The sequence below is a fragment of the Taeniopygia guttata genome, chromosome Z (genome assembly GCF_048771995.1).
Source record: "Taeniopygia guttata chromosome Z, bTaeGut7.mat, whole genome shotgun sequence".
In the NCBI taxonomy this organism is placed as follows: domain Eukaryota; kingdom Metazoa; phylum Chordata; class Aves; order Passeriformes; family Estrildidae; genus Taeniopygia; species Taeniopygia guttata.
This window is the reverse complement of record NC_133063.1, coordinates 9,165,272-9,190,977: the sequence shown is the minus strand read 5'-3', so window position 1 is coordinate 9,190,977 and position 25,706 is coordinate 9,165,272. Positions and strand designations below refer to the sequence as shown.

At 40.0% G+C, this 25,706-nt stretch overlaps 1 protein-coding gene across 2 annotated transcripts in view; it reads left to right on the top strand.

The window, feature by feature from the left end:
* Nucleotides 1–25,706, top strand: part of CPLX1 (complexin 1) — a 199,807-nt gene that overhangs the window by 51,267 nt on the left and 122,834 nt on the right. For both annotated transcript variants that reach the window (NM_001245294.1, XM_012577356.5), the window contains 1 exon segment: nucleotides 12,872–13,047. In NM_001245294.1, coding sequence (NP_001232223.1) covers nucleotides 12,872–13,047 — 176 coding nt within the window.

Genomic DNA, 25,706 nt, shown 5'->3' with positions numbered 1-25,706 from the left:
TGGTGTACATGAAAACAGACAATAGCCACAGAGCTACTGAGAGCTGTGTTTCCTCAGTCCAGAGACATAGGGATTTACATTCTGACATTCTTTAGCTACGTGGTTGTGAAGGCAACTTGTTTATGGAAGTTTACGCAGAGCAAAGGTTTCATACTGAATCTGCATCTTGCCAGGACAAAGATTTTCTGATTTGCAGGTGAGAAACAACCACCACATAATAACCAAACAATGACAGCTTTGAAACAGACCTCACACATCTTACCTAATTACCATACAGCAGACCTTTCCTATAAGTTATTTCTCTTGTTTTATTTTTACCCTCTATTTTAAAAGAATGTGTTTTCAACTTTGTATTTGCATCTATAGTCTCTGCCTTGCCATTGATTTTTCTTATTACTTTGTTTCAAAGAATCCTCTAAATCTTAGACTGAAAGTGACTTCAGTTATTTTCTTCTCATGTCAGTTTTGGCATCTCAGATCTCTTGAAAGCTTTGAACTAACAAGGGACCAAATACTGTAGCAGTGCTTCTTCTCCTGTTTTTGGGTACTTTTATTCCTTTTTGCAGATTTCTAAATGTACTCCACTACATGTTATTGAAAAAGACTCCTCAATGATGTCATGTGATGTCAAATCTGTTAATAAGTGATTTGAGAAGTCACACCTCTGAAGTATTTTTTTTTTTTAATTGAGGGAAGTTAATGACTTTTTGGATAGTTTTTATTCTTAAAGTCCTGAAGGCACACTTAGACATTTAGTCTCTAATTTTTTCTTCTGGATAGATTGGTCTGTTCCATCAGTTCTGCATCCATGATGGAACTCCCACATAAAACTGAAATAACCCAAGCTGCAGAGAGCGGAGAGAGAGTTACTTTGTCTAGCAGATACAATGCTTGTGTGTGTGTGAGTGTGTGTGTGTTATGTTTCTGTCTATGGGTGTATGAAGAAATCATTGAGAGCAACCCAAATTTAAAGAGTTCTTCCTGGTCACAACGTGTCTGCAATCACTGGTGTTGCTTCACAGTGGAAGTTCCACAGCTCCTTATAAAAATCCTGTCTCCTCCACTCACAGCCTCCCTGCTGGCCCTCAGGCTTGAGAAAACGTGACAGATCACTGACAGAAATTATGTTAACATTTTTTCAAAGAAAACTTGATTCTATTCAGTAAGATGGGACTTACAAGCTCCCGACTTGAGTAAAGTTGCATTCCAAAGAATGTTTTTCTCTGGTATAGTATCATCCCACTGAAATCACTGTAGCTACCAAGAAGCACCACAGCACTGGCATATTTCTACCTTGCTATTAACAAGCATCCACATTTCTTGAAGTATATTAAGAAATAAGTGGAGGTGAAGTAATTATTTCTAAGGAGTTCCTATCTTTCCTGTTATATAAGTATTTTTACCAGCTAAGCTCATTAGAGCTGTTTAAACTTCTCTTGCTGCAATGTAGAAATTCCCAATGACATCTCATCATAAAAACTCAACTGCTTGGGGAAAGCTCATAAAGTTTCCTGAAGATTTGACTGAATCTTTTTAGGACTTTCCTGTGTGAGGATGTTGTGTTTCAGTGATGGCTTAGCTTATGGCTCATTCCAGTGCCCTTATGCAGTGTCATTTCTTCCTGCCAATACATTAGTCTATTTCAAGGAGACGAGTCATCTTAGAAAATCTTTGGGCAGCCAGGGGAACAGTTTGCAGTCTACCACCCAAGTTCCTGAGGAAGCAACTGAGGCAGCCATAATATCTTGTTAACATGTCTGGTCTTCTTGTTTATTTTGTTTGCTTGTTTGATTTTGTGTATTTTTTAATTATTATTTTTATTATTATTTTTATTATTATTAAAAATATATTTTCTTGCTCTTTGTGCTACTTAAAAAATTCATCTGGCTTCAGAGCTTACATATTATTTTAAGGCATCTGGTAAGAAATCACAGAATAGTTTGTTGGAAAGGACCTTTAAAAGGTCATCTAATCTACATACTCCTCCATCCCTGCCCCAGGCGTTACCTGAGTAATCTGGAACTTGGAGGTCCTTAAAGGAGCAGCATTTGCCCTTCCAGGGCAGCAGAAATAGGTGACTTGCTTCCCACCAGAGAGGTGTCAAGTTCTTCTGACTTCCTCAGTCTCACAGCTGTCTTCAGATAGGTTTGGGCTGGCTGCCAATTCAGAAACATTCTACGTATATGTACTAAACGTGTCACCAAATGTACTGTTTCATGGTGTTGCTTCAATTTCTGTTAACCTTTCTTTAAAGCAACAGGAAGATTCCAGTCAGCAGGATTATCTTACAGACTGATGTTTCTGGGCTTTCTGAATAGACTCATCATCCTTGTTAGCCAGAAGACCATCATTTTCCAAGGCAACAGAGAAGGTCTGGGATCTGTCACCAGGATGAATTTAGGAAATCTGTTGGAGCAGCAGAGATTTACACAGTTAGCATTTTTTTTTTTTTTAAATTATTCAGCTGTTCTTTCTGTGCCAAAGTGAATAATTTCTCTGAAGCAGGAAAGCAGGACTGAAACAATCATAAATCACAGGCAGATAAATATTGTGGCAAGCAAATCTGCTTTCACGTCCTTTTTTTTTTTTCCTGCTGGAACTACAAGCTGCATGTGACTAATGCCAGAATGCAGCAGTGCAGGTGGGCTCCTGTGAACAAGATGCCTACAGTAATTTCTCCATCAGTAGATATCAGGCAAGCAAGCCCAGAGGAGAATTTTCCTCCTAAGATAGGTGCTTCCACTTGGCCTGAAGAATCTCATCCCAAGATCTGTGACTAGCTGGAGTAGACCTCCATGAACTAGAAGGGGAACCTGCTCAGAGATTATTTACAGCTACATTCTAGCTGGGTCATAGCGGTCAGGAGGACAAGAAAAGCATTTGCCAGGGATTATTGATCAAAACTGCAACACAAGACACTGCATTTATGCTATATACAGGGAGCTGTTTCTGCTTTATGGTTGTGGGGTTGCATGGAGTGTTCCCCTGAAGAAGGGACTGCACCCTTCCAGGTGTAGATCTGGCTCAAAATTGCCTGCATTGAGAGGCTTTACAATGCAAACATGAAGATCAACAAAATTCATGAGAAGGAGAAATGGGGGTACCTCCCAAAGGTGCATGCAGCAGCTGTGGAGCAGAGGCAGTAACAGAAACTTACATTATCTTAGTTGCTGTAAATCTTCTTAATCTTAAAATGTCTCTTAATCCCTTACCATGTAATAAAAGGCATCACCTTGTATTTTAGGGAAAAGATTTGTGTCATAGTTCAAAAGAACAATGTGTGGGTTGCTATTTTCATGTAGTGCATCTGGAAATGTATTTATACAATGTGCCTGAAAACAAGGCAGAGTGCGTTTTAGCTAGGGTTGCACACACTTTGCAGCATAAGCAGAAGGCTGTGTCCCTCCAGGTATCTTGGAGTAGTAATGATCCCTCCAAAAGCAGAGTCAGATTTGTGCTTTTCAGCTGGCAGCTCAGTCTGGTAACCCAGAATCACTCCCCATGATGTCTGCATCATTTTCATTTCTCTTCCTGTGCAAGCTGCCTGTAGCCAGCGGGGGCACAGTGGTTGAATATTCTCTTAGTGCTAGGTGCTGGAGACTGATGATTGCTTTTGTTTTCATCTTTCTGCTTTTTCCCCTTGCCACCTTGAAGCAGGATTTAATGGTAGGAAGTAGGTAAAAGGAGTCTCAGGAACCTGCCTGCTGTGTGTGTTGGCCTCAGGAACAAAAATACCTCCTCCCCTCTTTGCACAGCTGCAGGATCTTGAAGACTCACAACCTCACACTCTTCTGCAGTGGGCACAGGCATCAGTGTGAAATAGGTAAGGGAGAGTGCTCCGTCACAGTGCCTGTTTATTGAAATATTTGTGTGAAGTATGTGTGATCAAAAGCCTAAGTTCTATCTGTGGAGGGATCTGAGCCAGCAACATGATGAGCTGCATTTGTCTGATGGCGTGCCCCCAGCCCAAGGCACATTTTTGGGTCAGGCTGACCCAGGCTCATTGGCACTGCTAACACTGACCTTGTATGTATTTCCTTCTATGACAAGTTCATAGTTACAGGTGTGCTACTTAAATACATATCCACACTAAGGTAGAACCTTGTATAAAAAAACTGGAATATAAATGATGTTTTAAAATTCTATTCTTTGATCCAACTGTTTGTTCTCATCTTCAGCAGGACTTATTTATGTGAACTCACATTTCCAGACAATCTGTTTCCAATCAATGCAATTATTACTTTTATGAATGACTGAAGCAATAACTTATCCTAACAGCCTGTGTGTCTTCAAAGGCAGTGGCAGAAGTGCTTCACCATTATTTCAATTGCAGAATGATGCTGTCAGATGAAAATTAAACCCATGCAGAATGTGAAATGGGTTTATGTATGGAACTGAACCTAAGTTTCTTTCTTCTGCAAAGCCTTACCCTACCCAAGCCAGAGGTATCTAAGAACCTTCCTGCAGCTTCTGTCTTTGCACATTTGTGTTGTATGTTTGTATCAATCATCTCATAATGTAGTACCATCTTGTACATAATGTACCTCCATCTTGTAGTTCTCAGCATGAAATCGTGTCATCTTACGATATTTATGGTTATTTGGTGTACACTCTTGTATCAGAAAATAATTGTTCATGCTGCTTGGTAGGCTTCATGAAAGGTTACAGAGCAGAAGGAGAATGAAAGAGTCCATCAGAGGATATTAGTAAAATATATTTCAACTAGGGAGTGTGTGTTTTTTGTTGGTGGTTTTTGTTTTTTTGGGTTTTTTTTTCATCTTTTTTACAGCAGAGAAGTTTCATGAATGAATGAACTGAAGTGAATATTTTACTTCTCAGAGATATTAACTATACTGAATCAAAAGTGCATGGCACAGTACGAGATAAGAAGAACACTAACTATGATGCATACAAATCAGATACAACTGACAGGCCATCAAGAGTGTTTGACATCTTTCAGAAACTGATTATAAAATGTAGCACCTGCTTCAGCCTGGAAAAACATCTATAGGATCATTTTCAATAACAGATATGTATTAGCCAAGTGGTGGTTTCTCATTTGTCATGAAATGGAAATAGTGGTTGGCAATTAAAAACCTCAATAACAAATGACAAGCAAAGTGCTAGGTCCTGCTGTTCAGTCACAACAACCCCATGCAGTGCTACAGGCTGGGGCAGAGTGTCTGGAAAGCTGCCCAGCAGAGAAGGACGTGGGGCTGCTGATTGATGGCAGCTGAACATGAGCCAGGAGTGTGCTGCCCAGGTGGCCAAGAAAGCCAGTGGCACCCAGCCCGTGTTGGCAATAGTGTGGCCAGCAGGACCAGGGCAGGGATTGTCCCCATGTACTCAGCACTGGTGAGGGCACATCTTGAGTTCTGTGTCCAGTTCTGGGCTTCTCACTATAGGAAGGACATTGAGGTACTGGAGCATGTCCAGAGATGTGAAGTGATGGAGCTGGTGAAGGGTCTGGAGCACAAGCCCTACGAGAAGCAGCTGAGGAAGCTGGGAGTGTTTAGCCTGGAGAAAAGAAGCCTCAGAGGTGACTTTATCACTCTCTACACCTGCCTGAAAGGAGGTTTTAGCCACCTGGGTGTTGGTCTTTTCTCCCAGGTAGCAAAGGGCGGGACAAGAGGAATTGGCCTCAGGTTGTTCCAGTGGAGGTTTAAGTTGGATATGTGGAAAACTTTTACCAGCAAAACAGTTCTCAAACATTGGAACAGACTGTAACCATGAAGCAGTAGAGTGCACATTTCTGGAGGCATTTAAAACTCACGTAGACATGGCACTTAGGGACATGATTGGTGGTGGACTTCACAGTGTTAGGTTAGAAGTTGGAGCTGATGATCTTAAAGGTCTTTTCCAACCTACATGATCCTATGCTTCCATGAAAAATAAGAGAGCTCCAAAGGTCCAGGATATTAGTTCTAATATGAGATAAAATGAATGTCACCTGAATATGATGAAATTTATGTCTCCACATAAATTTCATGGGGAACTTTACTGTTTTAGTTATAGTTGTATTAAAAGGACATGACACCAGTGCAAAGAAATAAATAATATACTAAGTGAAGGATTTACTTACAAATATGAATTGCTAATTGTAAGCTAGAAGGAGACAATAGGAAAGGGATTTATCCATTCATCACACAAATGTGCAGGTACCAGGAGATTGATGTTGGTTTGTGTTCAAGTACTGTACTGTCCTATGTGCTAGAGAGGAGCTGTCACTGTGCAGAGATGGAGATTACAGAGATAAAAACATGGAGACTAAGATTTTAGCTAAAAAATTATTTTAATGAGGCTGACAGGGTCTTGCTGTAAAAATGTACTTTCCATTATCCACCAAAGAAGACTATTCAGCAGCTTGTAAGGTAAGAAAAACCTTTTTCTGTTAAAGTGGCTATCTACCTCATTCACTTTTTGGCTTCAATACCCATCTGCAGAATGAAATACAGGTCTTGCACTTGTTTCAACTTATTACTGCCTCAAATAATGTGGAAAAAAGATTTCTAGAAAATACAAAGTGCCTCCATTTGGCTCTGTACCAAGCTGGCAAAAGGCTCTTCAACACCAGCCTTTAAAGTCCACCTCGGTGTCTGCAAGGGAAATGACACATTACCATAGTGGTGATGTTTCAAGATAGTTGGTGTTCTAAATACCACCAAATATCCTTAATTATCTCGTGTACCTTTAGAGAGAATTTTCTCAGTTTACCAGTTTGTTTCCCTGCAAGAAAAAACAGTTTTGTTTGGCAATATCTTTCGTCTGGGTTGGATACAGAGAGATAGAGAGATTTAAGTAAAATACCAGAGACAGAGAAAGTTGAGTCCAGGGATAGGGAATGGCTGAAGTAAAGGTCCCCAGTAGCAGACCATTTCTCAGTAGTGTTGATTCATAAACAAAGTTTATAAATTGGAGCTTTGAGTGCTCCTTTTTTACTCCTTTGTATAACACATTTGTGTTCTGCCACTACATGACTTGTGCAGGACTCATGGTCCATGGCTCATCACTTGACATGTCTAAATGAACCTCTTGGAATCCTTCCAGTGTCTTTTCCATGATATCACAGAAAAAATAATGCCGAAGAGGATATGCTTCTCACTGACCTAGAAATAAGCATCAACTCATAGATTGTCCCAGGGAGCAGAAATGCATACAAATGCATCCTATCTCAGTTGTGTTGAGATTTGTGATGAGTGGATCAGGAAAAGTAAGCAGAGAGAGATATCTCTGTCTACTCAGAGCTTTGAATTTCATTGAGAATTTCTTAATTTAGTAAAATGTTAATGGTCCTTATCAGAGATCCCCACATTACCAAAAAGACCAGAAAACAGCATTCTCCAAGGTACTATGATTTCTCAAATGAGCTCCTCAACTGAACTTGGCATCAGTTCTTTGTTTATGAAAGGAATAATTAATCAATTTCATTAAGTGTATTAGTTTTAGTTAATTGATAAATTGTGATGGCTTCTTTAGGGCTATTCAGTATTAATATTTAAGCATAGGTTTTTTGTTCATGGAAGTACCGCTTTTGAATATTACACAGTACATTCCTGAAAGGCTGTTTCACTTTTATTGAAACTGTAGCAGGAGGAAGTCAGATATTTTGGTTTTTTTTTCCAGACATAAACTTTATATCATAGCCTTGATGATCTTCACTGATGTCAATAAAACATACTTAGTTCTGATTCTGAAGTGATTCTGCAAAACTGAGTGACCCATTCCTGCTCCAGAGGAGTACTCTGTGATTAGCTCCTTATGTTTGGATGATGTGATAAAGAGACATGCTGTGATTTAGAGACTCTGAGGAGTCTGTTGTCCTGTCTATTCAATCTAAATATGGTTCAGCCACAAATAGTACTTTCAACAAACAAAAAAGCCCTGTAAAATTCCCTCAGCGTGTGCCTGTTTCAGGTGTGTTTCCTCTGAAACCTGTGTTTGAGAGGGAGAACTTTTGCACCATTCTCTGATCTAAGCATACACACATGCACACATTTTGAAAGACAGGTTTGGGTATTACTTGTCTACAATATGAAATGAGATTTTTGCAAAGGAAAAACTTTTCATTTCACATAATTGTCTTAGCTGAAACAATGCTGCGTGCAAATTTCCATCATTCTTTAATTAATTAAGGAGGCCTAGGATATTTCTATTTCTCTGGAAGTCATCCTTAGTAATCCTAATCCTGTAGCTTTACCAGCACACAACTTTGCCTGCCATATTTTTGACATTTATTTTTTTATCAAGTATCAAATTCAACAGCACTCTTTCAAGTCGATTTGCGAGTTTTTGTTTTTTTCATGAAAGCTGGATTGTTGTCAGTCAGCTATTGAGGGGTTAGCTCATGGTGGATGATGCTTTACTTCAGATACACAATATGTTTGAGCATGTACTCTTCACCATTTTCCTTGCAAAATTAACTTCAGTCACTTTCAGATCTAATTCAAAACAATTGTGAGGTTGTTGCTCATCTACAAGGGTTGTCTAGTCCAACCTCATTCTGAGACAGAGTTACCTACAGCAGGTTGCTCAAGGCTGTGGCTCATGAATTTTTGAATATCTCCACAGATGGGGACTCCACTGTAACTTTCTGCAACTCGATTTATTTTTTTCTAATATTTAAATTGCATTCCCTGTACTTGAGTTTGTACACATTATCTCTCCCCTTGTCATTGTATCTTGAAGCCCAGAACTGGGCAGATCACTCCAAATTTCATCACAAGAGGGCTGAGTAGATGGGAAGGATTTTTCAACTTTTAGACAGCAGTGCTGCTAATGCAGCCCAGAAGACTTAACCTTCTCTGTTGCAAGGACACATTGTGAGCTTGTGGTCAGCTTCTTGTCCACCATAACCTCAAAGCCTTCACTGTAAAACTGCTTTCCAGACAGATGGCTTACTTTTTTGCTGTTTTGCTGGGGAATGTCTCCCACATGTACCTGAACAACCATATTACTCTTTTTCAGGTGCATACTGACAATTTAACCCAGCAAAACTCACATGAATGTATATATCATATTTTAACCCCAGCCCAGCAACCAAGCACCATGCGACTGCTCACTCACCCCCCCACCAGCTAGAAAACTTGTGGGTTTGAGATAAAGGCAGTTTAACAGGGAAAGCAAAAGTCTTGCATACAAGCAATGCAAAACAAGGAATTAATTCACTGGTTCCCATCTCCAGGACAGCAGGGCCCCCTCACGCCTCACAGTGACTTGGGAAGACACATGACATTACTCAAATGTTCCCCATTCCTCCTTCTTGTGCCCAGCTTTAAATACAGTTCTGGAATATCCTTTTGGTCACTTTGGTCATCTGTCCTGGCCATGTCCCCTCCCAATTTTCATTCACCACTCAATTCTTCCTCACCAGCGGCAGTACAAAAAGCAGAAAAGGCCTTGACTCTGCCTAAGCTGTGCTAGGCAGTAACAAAAATGTATAACAAAAATATTCAGCACAAGCCCAAAATGCAACCCATAAGTAGTTCTCTGTGAAGAAAATTAACTCCAAAACCAGCACATCATATCTGAGTACACTTGGTTTAACATCTGATTGTTTAGCTATTTAGCCTATATGGACTAAGGGAATTATTATTACTTTGTGACAGCTGCCATGCCACTTATTTTCACACTACTTCTGGGATTTTTTTTCCATATAGAAGTTTTTTATTCTTTGAGGGCAGGGCTGTTTGTAACCGGAAAGGTGACAGCTGGCAAATGTTGTCCTGGAGCTCTAGCTGTTTGTGTTTGCTTTCTGTAGCCTTCTCTAAAGATGTTAGAAATAATGTTGATTGAAACTCCTAACTGATTAATGAATAGTGTAGCAGTCTCTGACTTCTCTTTATGTGAACGTATTTGTCATGATTGGGGTGTGAAAGACAAGAAGATGAAATAAAGACAAAACCTCCCAGGTTTATTATACGAACAGATTCACTAAGTATGTCTGTCTTCTGTTTCCTGGGAAGCCTCAAAATTGGACTTAAGGACAGAGCAACTGCTCTTTCCCTTTGCTTGTGCCTATAACTGATGCACCTCTGTTGCACGTAGATGAATTCTCTGGAATCTTTGCTGCTGTACTGCTAAAACCAGAAGCTGTTATCCAGAGAATGTTAACAACAAAGTCTACAGTTTAGGATGAAAAACAAAGGAGATGGGAAAAAAGGCTTTTCTAAAAGTAACACAAAATTCCTTAGTTAAAATGTAGTGTAAATTTTTGGTTCTCATAATACATTTCCTTCCAATTAGTCAACAGTGATACCACAGTGTAGCATTTTAAACACTTAGAAAGTGACTTTGCAATCAGAGGTGAATTAAGAGAATCTATGAGGATCCTGATTTTTGTTCTTTTAAGTGTCCTGTATGCTGAATGTCTGCAGAACAAAATGCCTTATGCATTTAAAAACTTGGTCTTGTCTAAGAAATAAAAGAAAGTAGTGTTATTTCACTTCTTATGTGATGAGCTGAGCTGACAGTATAGCTTCATGATTGCCTAGAAGTAGTGCTTAGAGTTAAAAAAAAAAAATCTCTGTTGCTGAATTCTGTTTCCTAAGTAACTACAGTATAATGCTGTCTGGAAGCTCTAACTGGAGAGAAGCTAAAAAGGGATAAACTTGATAGATTATTGAACCCAATTTAGTTTGATAATCAGTGAAGAAATATTTTGAGGGGGACTCAGAAGTTAAAGGTATTAGTGAGATTTGTGATCACTGATGTTTGCAAAAAAAGGCTGCTTAGAGAGGTTCCTGCAGTACCTGGATGTGACACAACTAGGCTGTATTTCCTTTTTGCTTGCTGTGAAATTTTAGCTTACTTGCAATTTCAGTTAGCCTTCCTTGCACTACAGGAAATAAATTGCCAGATGGTCTGTGTAAATTTTCCATCAATATGTAAGAGTTTCTGTATGACTCTGATCCTGCAATGAAGGATGCAAAATGGTGGTAGAGGAAGGCTGACAGTAGACAGGGACCATTCCAGGTGGGGTTTGTCTGGGCTCCCTAGATCTCTTTTTGTTTTAAGCCACAGGTTTCCTAACAATGGAAGTGTCAAGGGGTTTGTGGTTAGGCAGCTGGATATGGACACTCTTGTTTACTGTTGTTATTTCCCACCTGGCAAAAAGAAAAAACCCTGTGTATATTACAACCAGATATTGTAAGCCTTAAAATTACCAGTTTCCCCATGCTTCTCTGTGGCAGGTCTAAAAGGGACATTTCTCTGTCATATTTTGGGGGATTGGAAGGTTGTTTTTGATTCAGGGTTGCTTTCAGATTAGGGTTCTGAGAAAACATTTAACCTGTAAAAGAAGTGTGGAGAAAAAAGGGATCTGCTTAGCTCTTCACAATTTCCTTGGTGGTTATTAGAAGCAATAGTTGATTTGGTAAGTGCCACCACTATGGCAATTCGGGAGGAATCATTGTGACAAGTTGCAGATGTTTCTTCCCTCAAGCATCAAGGTTTCACAATCACTATCCCGAGAACTGATGTGGAAAGCAAGAGCAATCACAGTCCTCCAGCAGAGCTGACACACTGGAGAGTAATCTATAAGGGTAATTTATAAAGGGTTCTGCTAACCTCTTTCCTTCACTTAGCCTTTGATGAAACCAATAAAAAGTCACTTGGCAATTCTTTGGTAGTGTCTCCTTCCAGCCCAAGCCTTTGTAAAGGCCAGAAATCTTTGCTTTGTGTAAAACATGAGATGTTGAGTATGTGTACTTTTGACTGTGTAAGAACAAGGCTGTCTCAGATTAAATCAGTTAAATCTCAGCCAGCAGCGAGCCAGTATGGAGGTGTCCTGACTCAGCATCTAAGGACCTACAGTGTTTTTCCAGGATGAAGAAACCTCTTTTAGTGAAATATCCAGTGTTTTCCTGCTGCAGGCAAGGTCTGGTACTGCTTCCAAAGAGTATGTGTCTTCTCTTTATCCATGTAACCAGGCTTGATCCTGCTACTGCCCTCCAGTGCCATCATGATGCTGTATCACACTACATACCCCTTTCCTCAGCCACTGTTTTTCTTCCTGGCTGGATGATTAACAGTAATTTGCTAATAAAAATGTCTCTGAAATACAGGACAAATGGACTTATGCAGCATTCTGGGGATAAAAGGGCATGCAGGAAGCCTTCTCATTTGCATGGTTCTGCAAGGCTTTTGCACAACAACAAAAATTGCCTCAGGAATACACAGGGGATGAAAACTTAGGAGCAATGTGTATTCAGCAGTGGAACAAGACAAAGCTGTGATCTCACCTAGGTACTAAGCATTAGAGGTAGTGGTGTCCAAGAACTGATAAGAGACATACAGACATGCTGCTACTTTCTGATCCACAGCAGGAGCCTGGAATTCATCAATTCCAACTGTTTGCTAATGCCATGTGTCCTCCTTGTCACGGGATGTGTAATTTCTGACAACAATTAAGAGTGTTATTACTCATCCCTGCAATCAAGATTTCAAATTCCTTTCCCAGCCCTGGTGTCATTTTGTTCTGGATGTATTACCTGCCTATCACATTAAAGACCCTTCAAAATAATTCTTCAGTCACTTGGCTGAGCTGATAAAGTGAAAACATAGTGGGGATGGTAGCTTGTCCTTTCCAGGGCTGCAAACAAACTATTCTGCCATCATGCAAATCTACAAATTTGGTCTCTTTTGCTGCTGTGCATCTCCTGCCAGTGCCAGGAAACTGAAGCTGATCAGGTTAAGTGCTTTGCCCACCTCCTGCCTGGGGGGAGAGTGTGCTGCCTCCCCAGTGAAAGGAGAAACCTTTCCAGATGCAGAGGGAATGGCAGCTGGCCCTGAGCAAGGGGAAGGAGAGAGCTGTCATCCCTGAGGGGTGTCACCACATTCTTACAGGGCTGATTTTCTCTTCTGCTTTCTCTAGGGGCTACCAAAGACATGGGGAAGATGCTGGGTGGGGATGAGGAGAAAGACCCAGATGCTGCTAAGAAAGAAGAGGAACGACAGGAAGCGCTGAGGCAACAAGAGGAGGAGAGGAAAGCCAAGTATGCCAAGATGGAGGCTGAAAGAGAAGTCATGAGACAAGGTATTCGAGACAAGGTAGGTAACTGGCTGTCCTGGTTTGAAAAGCAAAATCAGTGAGAGGCTCTAAGTCAGAAGTACAGTTTATTAGGAAAAGGGAACAAAGAACCAAATACATACAATAACACAAAAGAAGAACCATTGACAGAGTTGGAGATACAACCTGACACTTGCTGGCTGGGGCGGTGATGGCAGATATGGTTCTGTCCAAGCAGTGCTCCTGTAGACTGATGTCATTTCCCTCTGGAGGTCCAGCGTAGAGAAGGTCTCAGCTGTTCCTCTTGGAAGAGGGGATCTCCTTGCTGTCTGCACAACCCCGCTGATATCCTTGATGGCATCGTTTGGCTCCTCCCTCTGGGCGGAGCATCTCACAACAGAATACTGTGATCTTACCAGCCACGTGGCTAAAAGAACAGCTCCTCTTGGAGGGACTTATCTCTGAGTCACGAGATAAGGAAAGAAAGGGATTGCAGCTCGAGGTGGTAATGGAATACACCCCAATATTATAACCTAGGAAACTGGCTTTCAGCACACATTGGTCAGCTTGCAATGCCCAGTGAAGAACACCTGTTTTCAGCTGATTTGTGACTAGTTCCCTGAGCACAGAACTTTCTAAGTGTACCCTTCCTTGAGCCCAGTTCCTGTTTAAACACACCTCCCACAGAGAAAAGCAAAGTTGAAATAGAGAGTGAAGGTGAGGGGAGAAATCCATGTATTTTTCTCATCATATATTATGCACAAATTTTTAAGTCTAGCACACATTAAGTATTAGAGGCTTTCTTGTCCCTTTGAGGATGCTTTCCAAGTTTGCATTTGTAGTTTGTGAGAAGAGTCATAATTCAGTGAGTTCCTCAGAGTGAGTTTCTGTTTCAGTTATTGTCTGTATTGATTCCAAAGCTTTATTGTGTTGACCACTGATATGGGACAAATCTACTCTAATGCTAATATTTAGGCTTCTACCACTCACATGGGATTACTCTGAAATAAACTTTTTATATATTGACTATTAGGGATTGATGTGGAGAGGGAGAAGACAGTTTTGATGTCTCACCCTCCAGGTCAGGTCAAAACTGTCTCTTTAGAATATGTCCTGGTGTTCTGATATCTTGGAAAGAATTGTGGGATATGGTTGGACAAGGGGTTTCTAATGATGAAGGCTTGTCAGTTGACCTATATCACATGCCAAAGAAAATACCTGTAGATAAAACAAGAAAGTCTTGCTCAGTATAAGAGCTGTTCCCCTGAGCAGTTCCTACCTCTATGCTCTAAGAGCATGTCTTGGAACAGACATAAACAAAACTATGTCTGCATTGGGCCAAACTTCTGACCCAGTTCTTATGATTCATGATGGAAGCATGATTGAGGGTAAATTTTCCTGAGTGTAGCTCACAAAGAGTTATTGAGAATGACTGAGAATTACTGTTTTGCAAATAAAGAAATTTGGGATTATGCTGCTAAGAAAGGAAGCGACTTAGAGGGAATTGTCTACCTTTGACAGTGCCAGAGAAAGGTATCCATATGATCATTTAAGAGGCTACGTATTGACAGAAATGCAGAATGTCTATCTGGTCAAAAATTGTTGTTTTATAATCATAGAACCATAGAATTGTCAAATGGTTTGGGTTGGAAGGACCTTAAAGACCATCTAGTTCCAACCTCTCCACCATGGGTAGGGACATTTTTCACTAGATCAGGCTGCTCAGAAACCCATCCAACCTAGACTTTAAAACTTCCAGGGATGGGGCAGCCACAGCTTCTCTGGGCAATCTGTGCCAGGGCTTCATCACATCTAAGGAAAGAGTTTCTCCCTAATATCTCATCTAAACCCATCCTCTTGTTTAAAAACGTTTCCCTTGTCCTGTCACTACATGCCTGTATAAAAAGTTTCTCTCCCTCCTTTTTAAGCCCCCTCAAGGTGTGGAAGTGTGCAGTGAACTCTCCCTGGATCCTTCTCTGAAGAACCCCAGCAATAATGTATTTAATGAATATATATCTAGGTAATCTAGTATATTCATATAAGCATATCAGTGTGTACATAATATGTTAAATGTGTGTTTACAGTAGAACTGTTTCTAAGCAATGACAAAGGTCATGAGAGAACAAAAAAAGAGCAGTAAATTTCTCAGTTGCAGGCAAATGAGCTAATGCCAGGGTTTCACGGGTGACTGTCTCTACTGGACCACTGAATAGTTCCCAGATGCAGACAGGGGCTGCCTTTTTCTTTCTGTTGGGAAAACTGCTGTAGAAGCATTAAAAAAGTCTGAGATGGCTTCTGCTATAATTTCAAGGTGATCTCATTCATGAGTAGGATGCATACAGCCTGAGGTATAGCCAAAGGGGATTTCCCTTATGATACTGGCAACTCTCTGACTTTGCTGAGCTGGCTGAGCACTGAGCGGCAAAATCTCTTTGAAACGCACTGAATCCTTGAAAATTTGGCAAGGAGTTGAGTCTACAGAAAAGGAGAACAAGAACACTTGGAAAAACATTATTTGACCTCAGTCAAGGCTTTGGACTGGTGTGGTGGAGTACCTTTGAGATTAACATCAGGAAGTCCTGCTTTGAGCAGGGCAGCTCATTTTCACGTGGTTTTCTTTTTCCTGGGAGTCATCCCAGTAGCATGCATTTGAAAGATGAAGGTGTTTTCTGCAGAATCAGAAAATATGGATAAAGCTGTAGAAAGGAGCTGTATCTCTTCCTCTTCCCTTCTCACCTTGTCCTGACAAAGAGATGGATTTGGTGATGTACAAGACTGTCTTCTAGTAGTGATGATTGGTGGCTGGAAATATGAAACAAACATTGAAAAAATAAAAAAAGAGCTGGATTGTTTCCTGTATTACTTGATTATTTAGTAGCTACCTTCATTTCTTATCTAACTCCAGTAAAAGCAAAAATGCAGAAAAGAAGAAGACTGAAACATGTGCTCTCTCTGGTATGTATACAAGCACAAGTCACTGTTAGCAGGTATGAATAAAATCAAAGACATTTTAAGTTAGAGTGCTCCATTATGATATTTGCTCATTTCTCGTGTGAAAGAGTGAAAAATGAGCAATTATTTTGAGTGACTGAATAGGAACAGATTATTTATGCAGAATAAAAGTTTGAAAGCGTGTGTCATAGGTTATGAACCCCACAGTCACAATTATTCCTTAGTGCAGCTGCAATATGTTAGGGAAGCAATCCAAGGAATCCCAGCTTCACCAGTGAGCTCACAGGGCTCTAGGTGGACTAGAGAAAGGATGGACTCATCATGTTTGCTGTTTTTGACTTTTTGCCTTGACTTTCCAACAAGTGTTATGAATGTACTCTCTTGTTTAGGGGTTCAGGAAATGTTGGAGCTATGGCAGGGCTTAAAAGGAATGATGATAGATACCACAGACACATTCCAGCCTGTGTTACCTTTTAAATCTGATCTGTTAAATTGAGACATGTATGCCCTCAACTCAGCATGGCAGCTGGGTATAGAAATTACTTAGGGAGAGGTAGTATGAATTACACAGAAATTAGTTGTTTGGGTTTCTCCCCTGCACTCCCACCATTAAAAATATGCTGCATTTTCATTTGAAAACAAATTTTTAGGAATAACATTTGAACATGACATTTTGAAATAACTGGACCATCAGTCGTCTTAGCTACTACCCAATATCAAAGTCCAGCATCTGGTAGTGAAAATGGATTGAAAGAATGTTTTTTATATGCTCACTACTCTGAGTGTAAGAAAGGGGGAAGAGTCTCTGGCCCAGCTTGTCTTTAACCAGCCTTACATGCTGTCATATGCTATGTAGCACATGGTTTATAGCACATGGATTATGTGCTATAAAGCAGAAAATCAGTTATATTAATAAGGATTCCTGTGCTTACATTATTAAGGATTCATGTCCTATGGAGGGCATAGTTTATGTCTAATAAAGCAGAAGTTTAATTATATTAATAAGGATTTCTGCCCTTCCAATGGAGCATGAAATCTGCAGGAAAGGTATAGAAAAGCATCAAATGGAAAATTCTAATGTGGAGGAATTAAAGTTGTCTCTATAATTGTAATTGTCCTTGTTGGATGCTGTGTCAGGGTGTGACACTATATGATCATTTGTTTATACTTCTAAGAACCTCAACTCTCCCACTGCATAAGTCAAAGTTAATTGTTTTCTTAATACATCTCTCATGTGTCTTACAATGTATGTTTTCAAGTGCATTTACTATACAATATCAAAATTCTGATGGCAATATAATGGATTTCCTCATCTGGGATTTAATTCTGTATTGCTATTATTATGCTTTCAATGAACACAGGTCAGTTCATCCTAAGCAGAGTTTCTTTTGATATTTTTCAGGGTGGAGGACAGAGTTTTGTTTAGATTTTTCTGTTTGTGAACTATGAATGCAGAAGGGTCGTTATGTCATTAAAGCTTTGGTGGCAGAAGAATGTTAATGTTAGTGGGCCTCCATGGCATGTTAAAAAATGCTCAGAACTGCTTGTGTTTTTGCAGGCAATAGAGGAATGGCAAAATCTAGGTTTGAAATTTGTTCCTGCAGGCAGCATATCACACAGCAGGAGAATGTGCAGTCCTTGCTCTGTTTCCCTTCTGTCTCTGGGTGTGCGCCACTAATTGTCCCATTTTTCTTACTGGGCCATTTAATGCTCTCAGTGGTTAGACAGTAAGATTCTCTGCAATATTTGGAATTGTCCAAAGAATCATTGGAGGGTTTGAGTTAGAAGGCACCTTAAAGATCATCAAGTTCCAGCCCTTCCCTCTTGTAGTCAGGGGCACCTGCCACTAGACCAGGCTGCTCAAAGCCCTGTCTAACATGACACTGAACAGTGCCAGGGATGGGGCATCCACAGCTTCTCTGGACAACCTGTGTCAGTGTCTCACCACTCTCACAGTACAGAATTTCCACCTGTTCTATAATATAAACCTGCCCTCTTTCCATTCAAAGCCATCCCCCCTTGTCCTATCATTCCAAGATCCTGTGTATGTCCCTTTCCAGCTTTCTTGTAGCTCCTTCCAGCACTGGAAGGATGCTTTAAGTGTCCCTGAAACCTTCTTTTTTCCCAGCTGAAGAAACCCCAGCCTGGAAAAAAGAAGGTTTCAGGGAAGAAAACTGGAAAAAATAAGGTTTCATGTCCAGTCTTCACAGGAGACTTTATTTAGGTTTTGTTTCTCTTCTTTGTGACCCTCCTTTGGACTCTCTTCAGCAGGTCCATGTCCTTCTCATGTTGGAGGTCCCAGAGCTGGACACAGCACTCTATGTCCCAGGAAAGCCATCAAAACTATTCAGTTCCTTATGGATATTTAACTAATGTAATTTCCTGGTCTTCTGTGGCTCAAGGCAGATGATAATGGATTTTACTTTTCTTTAGGAATGTAGGAACATTTTTTCTCTTTTCTTTTTTTGTTTTTAAATCTGATTGCTGAACTTACTTTTAGCACTAAATCACTCAGACAAAAAGGCAATCAGGATTTATGGCTGCAGTCCTAGATTTTTATGTCAGATAATCAAGATGCAACATCATACAATTATTTAATTTTAATATTTCATTAGCATATTTCTTTATGTAACTGGTGCATAGCTCCTAAAATCCCATTTTAGGGGAGGAAAAATAGCAGAATATGAATTGGGTCTGTTCTTCACCAATATCAGAGCTTTGAAACTAAACTCCCATCTCAGGAGTAAAAACTTAAATTTGGTAAAACTTTGTTGATATAAAATAGCTTCACAATATTAGCTAAACTCTTAGACGTTATACAGTGTTTCATTCTTGTATAATTTCAGATGCAGATATTGCCAAGGGCTTTAAAAATCCCTATACAAAGAATTGAAATCTCACTGCCTGAAAATGTAATTTTGATAGTGCAGTTTTGCCTTGTGAGCAAGAAATATAATAGTATATCTGTCATTGGAGACTATTAGCAACTGAAGAAAATGTAGAAGTTGTGTTAGTTGCATGCCAAAAAATGAAAGATCTCAAAGAAAATATTTTCCTCAGCAATGAATCTTTGTAATTCCAGAGATAAAAATCTTAATATGTACATGGAAATTCTGTCTGATCTCTTCCCTTTTACATCACTGATGTTAAACCAATGATGTAAATTTTAATCCAGCTATTGTGATCTAATTAAGATGAGTCTACTGTTCAGTTTTAGGGCCTTAAAAGAATTTTCAGAGATCTATATGTATTGTGCAGATGCAGAGGTATCATTACCCAGACTCTTCTGCTTCTACAGTATATTTTTATAATTCAGGATAAAAAGAAAAAAAGTAAAAATTATCCCACTTGGTTTAGTTCAGTGCAGATTCTCTTTGTGGTATAGAAAGATGTGCTTACAACTGGGTCACAGGTCCTCTGGCTATGAGAAAGCAAAAGACTTGGCTATGACAGTCCCACTGTGATGCTTTGGAAGACAGGGGTTATTCTGTGCCTTCCATTAAGTGAAATGGCTGAGTGGGATGATTTGGAACAGTCATAGCAGCACTAAAAGTGAAAACTGATAACAACTGCACTCTTTGCAGTATTGAGTCACAGGATGTCCTGGAAGAAGAACATTGCAAGGACAACATCCCTTGGTGTGCTGCCCACATTTGATATGCTGGTTATTGAGGACAGGCTGTAGGAAGTCCAGGCAGATTTGGAAGAAAGAAACACATTTGCATTGTGATTCAAGAGCATTATAACCCTGCAGATCATTTTCATATTGGTGTTCAGAGGCTTCCAAGGGGATACAGTGATTTGACTTGGACTAGGCTTCTGACCTTCTGCCAAAACTTTTACCCCCAGCCAGTTGTATGCAAGGATGATCTGACTGGCCTGTGTTGCCCCTGAGTCAGATTCTGGAGTTTCTTTTATCAGTGTTTACATAGATTTGAGTAGCACAAAACTTCACCATCAAACTTACTTCCAAAAGGCAGCCCTTTGCAATTTTACTAAATCACCTATTTCTTTAGCACTTTCTACCTTTGGAAATACCAGACAAAATTTAATTTTCTGGTTTGTACCTCCAAAAGCATCCCCTTGTCTGTAAGGCAGTGAGTGTTTTTTGTGAAAGGGTGAACCAACTGGCCTACTCCACTAAGAGGAAATACAATTACAAATTGAAAAAATTGATGAAGTTATCTGGGTATACCCAAGTTTGTCAGTCTCGCAAACTGAGAGAAAAGTGGTGCCTTCCCAGATACACTTTTCAGCATAGAACAGGGATTGATGTTCCTTCCAAGGACCTCCAAGTCCATTATTAGACAAAGCTATCTTCAGGGGCATTTTAGAAAATCTGTTTTTTCCTGAACTGAGAAATTTCATCTTTATATTTCCTTAGAATCCCAAGATATGCACCATGTCTTGGTGTTAGTGAATCTGACCATGTAGATTTACAGAATTCCATAGGTGGTCTGAAGGAAAATGTGTGTTCCAGGCCTTATCTCTTGGCATTAAACTAACAGAACTTCCCTTATGGGAAAACCTGCCTGCATTCCATCCTGTGCTGTAGCTGTAGGCCATTAAAAAAAAATTCTTAGTGGGAAGGCATCTTTAGCAAACCGTTGGAGCTTGGAATAAAATTGCCATAATTTTCATCTGCTTCCATAATAGTTAGAGGTTCAATTATCCAGCAGAACCCAGCAGGTGCTTACTACTCCACTAGTATATCTGGGGCTCATTAGTCTGCTTCTCTGTGCAGCTCTGCCTTTCTCTAACTTGATTTCTTCTGTGTTTTGCGCTAGTCCAAATCCGCACCAGTAGATGTCACTTTGTATACTTGCTAATGAAGTCCCACTGGGTGATGCTTCTGAAGTTACTGAAATGTCTCTTGAAATGCAGCCTATTTTACTGTTACTCACTGACTAGGGTGTCCTCTGCAGTGATTCAGCCGAAATCCTCACTTAAAACAACTTTTGTCTTGTTGGCTGACAGAACCTGTGCACATTGCTGACACGGCACTGAGAATTCAATCACCAACAACTGGGTGAGAAATAACCCCAAATATAGGATATACAGCTAGAAGTGCTGTGATTCAACTAGGAAGGGTATCTGAATGGTGCCTCAAACCTTCCTGGGTGTGTCTCGTTGAAACTCCAAGCATTTGGCTCATGTACTTGGAAAGATACAAAATACATACCTCAACAAATGGTCATCTGCACGTTCTTTTCCAGCACCAGTGCAGCTCTTCATTCACCTCTTAAATCCCATTTAGCTCAGTTTCTGGATTTTGGATGCATCTTTGTGATTGTAAATGTGGCTGAATCTTACTCACATCAGCCAGTAAGACCCAGCACCATGGAGGAAGGGATTTTTCCCAAGAGATCTCAAAAAAATCTAATTTTTAAATGATTATTAGTTAGTTTAATTCTTTCTATTCTATATATGTAAATTATATAGATTATATAATGTATAACATAATACAGACTGTATTAACTAGTATTTATTAATTTAAATAATAATGTTATTAATATTAATTTTTTGTGTGTGTGATTTACAGATGGACAAATTGGGCAGTCTGCCCAAAATCATGCAGTGGTTGAATAGGAAATCACATTTCTGTGTTGAAGGCCTAGGGATATAGTCTAAACCATGTGTAAATAGAGTTTCTGCTCCTCCTGAAAGCATGGAAACCTCTACAGGGAGCAGAAGAACTTCAAAATGAAGGCCCTCCCAGAGTCTGTATGACACATGTTCCCACTGCCACTGGTCTCTAGAATTGGTTGCCATGCCCACTCTGTCTAGTTGGAATTCCTTTAGCCAGTAGAGTTAAGGCTACAGGGAATCTTTTCTTGGTTAAAATCCAACAAGGGAAAACATAAAAAAGCAGGGGAGCTTATTGGCTGCTCTACTGCTTTGGGGAATAGAATACTGTTTCCTTGATGGAAAAAAAACCTTTTAGGTTTTTAGGATGCTATAAAATTTGACTAAGTGGCTGGAGGAGCTCTGAGATTTTTCAAACACAGCTACTGTAAATCTTTAATTCATCTTAACTTTAATAGTAGACAGCTCTGTCCTTTGGATCCTTCTGGATCACACTACTTGTGTCAGTCTCAAAATGCAGACAATTACAAGAGAGTAATTTGATCAGTACCATTGCCTCTATTAAGTACAGCTGCACCATTTTTTTCATGCAACTTTTCTTTTCCTAGCTTACAAATCAGATGCAAGGGGAAGGGCTTATACATTTGTCGATTCTTTTTTATGACAAGCTAATTCAAGGACTGTCAAGGTCACCAAAGAAGATTAAAAGGTCTGTTCCATTTTCGCTGCAGCCAAAGAGCTCCCATTAGTGCTTCAAATCAGACAATAACCACATTATGTCTCTTCTTTTGTCAGTTTGTTATCTGAGTCCTGAATGATCAGATAACTCTCCAGGAATTAATGAGACCAGTGGAGTTATGCCTGCTTGAGAATGCAGCCTGGCACCTCCATGGCTCAGCTAATGGATGCATCGTTCTTTTCTGATGAAAGTCATCAGAGCCAGGTTAAGCTTTTGAAATGCTGGTGCTTCCTAAGAGCAAGATGTGACTTTGTCCTGGCATCAGCATCAAGTTCTGCGTCTGTTCTGGCAGTGCTCTCAGTTACATCAGCTTGGGATTTAAGACTGTCAGAGGGGATTAGCCAGCCCATGCCTGAAAGAAGAAGGGCTAATCCAAGGCAAGGTCTGAGTTCATGCATGGGACAGGGTGATAAAGTTTTAACCATGCTTTCCTTGTCACAGCTGTGTAGCCTTGCTTGTTTGGTGTCTTCATTCCCCGTAGACTCTTGTCTGTGGTTAAGCTGGAAAAGAACAGGACAGTTTGCATGCCTTGTTCACAGTGATTGGGAATTCATGCGGCCTTCCTGACGGTCTCAAGATGTTAACGTTCAGGAACACAGATAATCACAGGATATGATTATGTGCAGGTGCTTTTATTGAGAGCTCTGGGAATCGGGTACAGACCCAAATCTGACTCTGACATGGCTTTCGAGCTGAACGTCTTTTACATTCTATCGTTTTATAACTTACATATTAATTATTAAACTCACATTGTTCTATTGTATACATTGACATGAGTTTCTTGTGATCTTTCTTAGGCCCCTGACCAAAGTTTGTCATGATTATTCTCACGATTAAACAGTAATTACATTTAATTACTAAACAATCGTCACATCTAACAGTTATATCATTTATCATGTACTAGCTACACAGGTGCAGTTCTAGCAAGGTACAAGGCCTTCATGTACCTAGGGTATTTATTTTTTCAGGGCCTACTAAGCTTAATTTTCCTTTTAACCCTAAATCCCCATGACTTTGAAACCCTTTTACTATCAAAGAGTTCTCTCCCTCACTGGTCAGTTTTGAGGCAGTCATGAATAGGGCCAACTTAATCTTACCACACACCAGTGCATAGTGCCCTCTCTGGGGCTCCAGACCAGGATAATCCTCTTGCTGATGCAGAAGGAAGGCTGTGACCTTCCTCTGACTGTGTAAGAGTTTGGAGAAGACAGAGAGTTTGGAGAGTTTGGCTGCTGCTGGGATGGGAGCAGGGAATTTTTGTGAAACATTTGCTTTTTTGTCATTTCTGTTGTCTGTGGTTTTCTAGGGTTCTCTCCTTTCCTTTTCAGTACAGCCTTGATTCTTCTCTCCATGTCTGCTCCTGTTGGGAAGTACAGACTTGGGTTATTAATTTGAAGGCTTCATGGAAGAATTCCTTTTCCTTGATTAGGATGGAGGGAGGAAGAATGCAGCCTTTCAACTCCAGGCCACCACGTTCAGTTTTCCCATAATTTCCTGAAACTGTTGACTTGGTCTTCACAAGAATATCAGCCTAAACCAAGTAGTGTGGAGTATATACAGTGCTTTTATGCTGTGGGTCCCAAGCCAGACCTCCCAGCAGCCCCTTAGGACTTTTGTGTCATAATAGGACTGAGCTTACTTTTGAAAATTACACCATGTAATTTTGTAGGATCTCACTATTAATTTTACACGTGCTGGATTATTTCTGTCATGCTCAGTTATAGGGATGTAAATTCTGTCTTCTTGTTTAACACTTTGAATGTAATTTAGAGGAAGGATTCTTCAGCCAGAAATAAAAATAGTCCAAGGTCTGATATGAGAAAAGCATCTGATAAATTGTCCGTTGGATAATACAGAAAGCACAGTAGGGTTTCTGGGTGTTTTTTAATCAGGATTTGCATGCCTGATTGAAAGTTTATTCCAGCTGCTGCCAAGTTGTTTTGGGGATAGAGGCATCCCAGTGTACCCTGCTTGAAAATCCCTCATATTCTGAGGTTTCTGATGAATCTCTGGATGTTGGCTAGTGGATGGTGCTAGAAGCATTTCTTTCTTCCATTTAATGAGTGACTAAGATGTTTCAGGCAGAACCTACCAATTTAAACCATAAACTTGGCCTGCAAAGGCAGAAGTAGAAAAACAGTGTTGCAGAGAAGCAGAGAATCAGCTTAAACACATCTGTGTGCTTGATACAGCGGCATACCTGGCTAGAAAATTCTCTCTTCCTGCCTTTTTGGTGTTGTAATCAGAGTTTTCCATACACTGTAATTTGCATGGATTAGGTTTCTTTAGAAGGGAAGGATCTAGTAAGATGCCTTCAATAAAGAAAGGGCAGCACCACCAGTTTCTGCAGTCTCTGTTTGAATGACAAGGAAGATATTTCTGTCCCTGTCTACTTTGAGTTATTTTCCAGTAACATGTGGGTTTAGCTCAAGTTGGGAATTCCAATTTGTGACTTAAATTTTGCTGATTTTTAATCCAGAAGTGAGGCTGCATGTTTTAGAAGACCAGATCTTCTGAGACAGTCTCTATCCATATCTCATTGCTAATATTACAACTCTTTCCTGCGGTGTTTTTTATTCTGATCAGCTTCAATATGAGAGTCAAATGGAAAGTTATAAAGAACAAAGAGAGAAAGATATTTTTGAGGCATGCTTCCATCTCAACAGAGCCTTGGACGTGACACAGAGCCTTCTGGAAATAAGGCTTTGATGGTGCTTTGAAAATTAGGAAGTACATTACCACTGCCTCCTATCCATGTGCCATATGTCTTCCAGCCTTTTCAAATCTGTCTTTCCTATTACAGAGAGTTGGTTTTCATCCTAACTTTCAATAAAAAGGCAAAAAGCTCTATGTGGTCCTGAAATAATCTCTCACTCTTGATGTGTACTTGTGCTCTTCATTTGCCTTAAGAAAGAAGGTGGATTCCAGAGGAGGAATTGAGGACCACAGATTGAGCTGAGAGCCAGAAATGGGCTTTATGTTAAGCTCTTGCTAGAGGATTGTGATTTGGGCAGTGAACATGCTGTACATATCTCTACAGATCTTTGAAAAGTGATCATACCATCCCAAAACAATGGTTTTAAATACAGGGTTAGCATAAGAATATGTGTTATATTTTTTACAGGTTGTTGCAAAGGAAAGCTTTGCTGTTGTCAAATTTCAGTGCATGGTGAAAGTATTCTTTCCACTTCCAAGATGTTTGCTAGGGAAGGGTGATCTGCAAACAGAAACAAATGGAAAAGCACACATCCACCTTCAGATGAACGTCCACTCTTCTGTCATTCAGGCTGTGTGTCTGGCAAGTGGTTTAAGGCAACTTTGTGGTGCTGTATGCTTTAGGTGTAGATTTGGAGGTGGAGATAGGTAGGGGGTGCTTCAGGACTTTCCTTTGAAGCTGGTGTGAGAATGTCAAATAAGAAGCTG